General features: G+C 47.2%; 1 protein-coding gene across 1 annotated transcript; it reads left to right on the top strand.

Annotated features, from left to right (window-relative positions):
• Nucleotides 1–493: 493 nt before the first annotated feature.
• LOC115308621 (NFX1-type zinc finger-containing protein 1-like) lies at nucleotides 494–4,039 on the top strand. Its single transcript, XM_029966629.3, has one exon. It carries the CDS (start codon nucleotides 494–496, stop codon nucleotides 3,950–3,952), a length of 3,459 nt encoding a protein of 1,152 aa, XP_029822489.2. The 3' UTR covers nucleotides 3,953–4,039.
• The last annotated feature ends 1,271 nt before the right edge of the window (nucleotides 4,040–5,310 follow it).

Raw genomic sequence — 5,310 nt, 5'->3', positions numbered from 1 at the left:
TTTAACACTCCTCGCAGAGACGTGAAATGCATGCTGTTGTCAAGCCTACTTACAACTGAACGTCACAAATTGGTGACAAAAGAACATTTATGTGAACAATTGGTATTCTTGACGATATAGCTCTGGTTGCCAAAAAGCTGCTTTTTATAGGTTACCAAGCGATAGTTGTTTCTTTGTTCAATGTCATGATACGACATATCTGGTTTCCTTAGCACAAGCGAGCGTGTTTTTAACCTGAAATAAAATAAGGCAACTATTTTTGAGCGAGCATCTTTGCTCTTTCACCTTGACAGTGAGCGTTGTGTTTTGCAGCATGCACCGGCTGAGGGGATTAGACAAGCCATACCCCGATGACGATTCTTCTCGGAGCAGTCGGAGCAGCAGTGCCGAAAGAAAGGCTGAACCACACCGGGGACAGTCATCCCGGGCGCTCAACGATACGTCCAGGGCCACAGACGTCAAGACAGTGCAACCTCACTCGTTTTGTCGTGAAATGCCTCGTGTCGGAAGGAACTGCCATACGTTTTCCAAGGGCGGTGGCCCCCTTGTCGTCAACAACGCAGACTTCCAGCGATCTCCGACCACGAGGTTGAGGTCCGGCAAGCGCCTACCAAGAGACTACAATTTTCAAGCGCTACAAGGTCTCCATAATGCACCAGCTTCTGAGGTAGTCTTTACTTTGATGCTCAAGATGGAATATTTCGATGCCCTAATGGTGGACGCAACTCGTAACGTAGACTCGCTGAGCGCGCTGCTGCAGATTCTGATGAGGGCCTGTGGCTACCAACAAACGGCGCACCTTCGTCTCCTACTCACGGCGGTGGCCGTAAAAGATGGATTTCTGCAGAATGTTGGTCAACAGATGACTTGTAGGAAACGGGAGCCGTTGTTCTGGGAGAATTTCATAAAACCGCTGGTTATAGTTCTTGAGCGGACTGTAGAGCTAGTCCCGCGCGAAAAGACAACGCGTTTATTTGGAATAACTACCCTGTTGCTGGACGTTGTCAACAGTTATCTACGGGAGTCGAAGCAGGTAGATGCCACAGTGATTGACACCCTGGAAAGAGTGGGACTCCATCTTGCAAGGGCCAATGAAGATGACCTCAGAGGGTTGGGGCGTCCTCGTGGTGGTCCTTTTGCGGGGGATGGAAATGGCGACGGGAAGCCATCTACGCTTCCTGACGCATTTCTGGTGGGCTCGCAATTAAACGAGAATTTCGACGGGCACCCTCTTTCTATCAAAACGCTTTCGGACTATGTTGATGCTCAGTACTGGAACCTCAGGTGTTTGTTCCTTTCGCCACTTCTAAAGCTTCTGAAGAGGCTGCAATCCTTTCCCTTGCCGAGTGACGCACCTGGTGTTGCAATATACACTAAGGTCAAAGTAGGACAGCTTGTCTGCATCGCGAGTGGCGTCGGCCACAAGGTTGTGTTCAACATAGTAGACAATAGATCGTTGGACAAGCAGCTGCTTGTGGGCTCTACTGTGTGCCTGAGTAAAGACAACTTCCACACTGTCTTTTTGGGTACTGTAATTTGGAGAAGCTTGAAAGATGACGATCGTGGACACATTGTGGTAGCATTCCTTGACCCAAAACGTATTGATGCGTTTGTCTCTCTAAGGGGGTTCGTCATGATTGAATGCCCAGAGCGCCACGAGGATTTCAATCTTGTGTTTGAAGTGTTGAGGCAGTGCGGAGCCTCACAATTTGAATTGCCGTTTGAAAGGTACATAATTGGAGGCCAAAACGATCTACTACGCCCAAAGTACATCGACGGAAACACCACCTTCAACATGAGCAATCTGTTTCAAAGGACTGTGTTTGTACGCCCTAACAGAGAACGGGACTGGCCGAGCTACAAAGAAACTGATCTGGATTCGTTTCAGTACGATGCTCTGCAGGCTGCCTTATCTAGAGACATGACACTCATAGAAGGCATGCCAGGCTCTGGAAAAATGTTCCTGACAAAACATCTCGTTGGTGTTATGCTAGACAACACAGATGTTTGCCGACCAGAAGGGCCTGTTATAATTGTGACTAAAGATGAAGAGTCCCTTGACCGAGCCCTTAAAGAATTTCAGAACACAAGTGTTATAAAAGCAAATGCTGCTTTCAGTTATGCCGGCAAACCAACAAATCCCGCTACTGGCACGAGGGAGATATATGAAGTGGTCGAATCAGCCTCTGGGCGCCTGCTACGCCAGCATACCAAAGAGCTTGGACAGCTAAGGTCTGTGATAACCATGGAACAAGAGCACGCAGGGCGCATACCCTCTATGCTGCTTGGAGAAAGTGAACTCAAGTCTGTAATGACCGACCAACATTACAAGAGTCTTTTCTTTAGCCAAGATACCGTTCGGGATAACGTACTCAGTACGTGGATGCAGTTGACAAACAGAGATGTGGTATCGAGATTTTTTCCCGAAAATGAGAAGTGTCTCACAGACGACGAAGTATACACTTTGAAAGACGTTTGGGCCCTTGACATGGAAAGCAGATACCGCCTGTATATCTATTGGGTCAGTCGTTATGCGTCAAAAAAGGGTCGAGACGTGTCTGAACTCGTGGAAAGGTATAGGTCCATACTAATGCTTCAACGCGAAGTGCAGGAACAAATGCATGCTGAATTCTTGAATGATGCTGCAATAATTGGAGCTACAGTGTCTTCGCTTCCAAAGGTCTGGAAGACACTGCGCAGCCCTCGGCCGCAGATGGTGGTAGTTCACGGGTCACGGGAGATTCCAGAGGCCTTTCTTCTACCAGCAGTAGTGCTGGATCCTCATCATCTGGTGCTTTTTGCAGACACTGATAACAAGTTCAGTCACCAGGATGACGCTGGGCATTCAGTAGACTCATTATTCAACCGCCTTGTCCAACAAGGGCTTCCCTGTTGCCAGCTGTTCGGCCAGTACCGTCTTAGTTACCAGTCAATAAAAGTGCTGGAGGCGTTCAAAAGAAAGAAGATGTCAGAGAGGTATGAAATCTTCTCACGTGTGCCTTCAGTGCCAGGGGTGTCTTGCAATGTACGTTTTGTGAGCCACGAATACTGCTACGACAAGGACAACCTGATTGCATGCGCTCTTGAAGCTGAGTTTGTGGCCTCCCTTGTCAAGTATCTCTTGCTTCAAGGTTATCTCCCTGGTCAAATTAGAGTGTACACCTGTAGCAGCGGCCAAGCGGAACTCATTAAGTCTAACATGAGTGACCTGAGCGAGACTCCTGCCGTCGGTGAAGTGGTACATGCCAAAGGACACCAAAGCGAAGTCGTCCTGCTCTCATTCTCAAGCTGGTATTCTCGGAAGGACGGCGGACATCGAGACCGTGACTTTTACCATGCTTTGGCTTCCGCAACGAAAGGCCTGTACGTTATCGCAAACATGCGATACCTGGCAGAGCATGTTCAGTCGTGGAAGGAGCTAACCCGGGTTCTCGAAACAGAAGCGATGGTCGGTCCGCTAGAGCTTCGGTGCCAACTCCACCCCGAAAAGAGGACGCTCGTTTCAAACGCCAAGGACTTCACTACAGTATCGGAAGGTGGCTGCAGTACACCTTGTGATGCTCAACTCTCTTGTGGTCATCCATGTCCCAGGAAGTGTCATTTGTCAGACAGAAACCACACCCTGACCAAATGCACAAAACCGTGCACGAAACTTCTCCCATGCGACCACGTTTGTAAGGCGCTTTGCGGGCAGCCTTGCTCCGAAACTTGCACTGTTATGGTAAACGTGTTTAGTCCTTGCGACCACGTCGTGAGAGTTCGCTGCAGCTCTGTTTATGATCCACACACGGTGCGCAGTGCCTGCTTTGATATGTGCAAGAAAAAGATAAGCCGAGGTGTGAGGTGTACCGGAGTTTGCGGGCAGTGTTACGTTTCAGGGGCGCATAACGGCGATGAGCGGCCGCCTGTAAGAGAACCCAACACGTCATGCAACGCGTGTCTCGTCATGTGACGATCAACATTTGAGCCATGTGTAAATATTGTTTATTTTGGTATCATCATTAAAACGCAAATGTTGTCTGTTCACCTCAAAGACTAGAACGCGCGGAGAGAAATAAACGTTCGAGATTGCAATCACCGAAACTGTATGATTTTGTGTTCCAAGTTTAACATAACATTTTGATCGTATTTAATTGGGGTATGTGCAATATTGATTTGTTCTTTTTAAACAAATTCAAGTCAAATTATTCCCGGTCGCAGTTTATAATGTCAAAGCAGGCAACAAATTGTTGTAAGCTCCAAAGCTGACGTATTTGGCGTGTTAAGTGTACTGTGAATTTGACATACTTACGTGTTTTTGTCTTATTTTTTATGCCTTTCATGCCAGGAAATTGTCAGGCATCGACCGCCTTTTTCTTTAGGCCACCTCTGTGGAGACATTTGGAGGCACAAATTAATAAAAATTTTGTGTGCCCGACATCACAAACGATGTAACGTCGTGCAAAAAAATATCGTTGAGATGGTTCTTCAATTTCCCCTTTTCAGCTTTCAAGATGAAATAGACCTTTCGCTAAATTGCCCATGCTTCAAAAAAAGTTTTGGGGACGTAGCGACGCGCGCTGCACGTGATCGCCTCCCCTATAGAAAAGATTCGAAGTAAACAACCTAAATAAGCGTCCGTGGAACGCGCTTGCTAAGTGCCATTTGTTTTCGGTTTTTGCTTTCATTCAGTTAGAGCTGAAGTTGGCTGAAGACGCCGGCACGTGCAGCACGTGTACCTGCGTTCCCGGCATTCTTTTTGATGCTTGGGTAATTCAACAAAAGGTCCATTAGAGCGTTAACAGGGCGTTTTACCGACCGTTCAAATTAAGAGCTTATGGCAGGTGCCATCTTGAGAGATTGTACTGTGCGTACAGCGCGCTTTGCTCGTTTTTGAAAGCAACAAATGCGTTATTCTTTTTTATTGTGGCGTTAGCACGCAGGGCTGTGAAATTGTTGAAGTCGCAATGATGCACACAACGTAGATAAAATATTTAAGCTTTATCTATATCTAATGATCAAACTGTCACAAGCGGAATTGTATTTTATGAATTACGCAGCCGGTGCTCAAGATCAGTATCCGTCTTCTTGACACGGGCCGCCGTGTCCTTTCGAAACGACGCCTAATCGTTCTTTCTTTCCTTTTTCTTTTTGTGACGACGCCTATGATATATTCGGATAGTACACCTGCCCCTTTCAATCTGAATTAGCATCGTGCCGGTGTACGGTCGTGAATCACTACTACGCGGTGCACATTAAACACCCTAGGCTCACAGTCGTGCTGCACTGGCTAAATTGCTCATCTACGATAAATGACAATGTTGTCATGAT

Source organism: Ixodes scapularis, unplaced genomic scaffold, assembly GCF_016920785.2.
Source record: "Ixodes scapularis isolate PalLabHiFi unplaced genomic scaffold, ASM1692078v2 PGA_scaffold0__279_contigs__length_252992795, whole genome shotgun sequence".
NCBI classification, from domain to species: Eukaryota; Metazoa; Arthropoda; class Arachnida; order Ixodida; family Ixodidae; genus Ixodes; species Ixodes scapularis.
The sequence above is the reverse complement of the archived record's forward strand: the minus strand, read 5'-3'. Positions and strand labels throughout refer to the sequence as shown.

Bases quoted from the DNA above. Each gene is read 5' to 3' on its own strand.
- LOC115308621 (XM_029966629.3), top strand. From the start codon at position 494: ATGCCTCGTGTCGGAAGGAACTGCCATACGTTTTCCAAGGGCGGTGGC.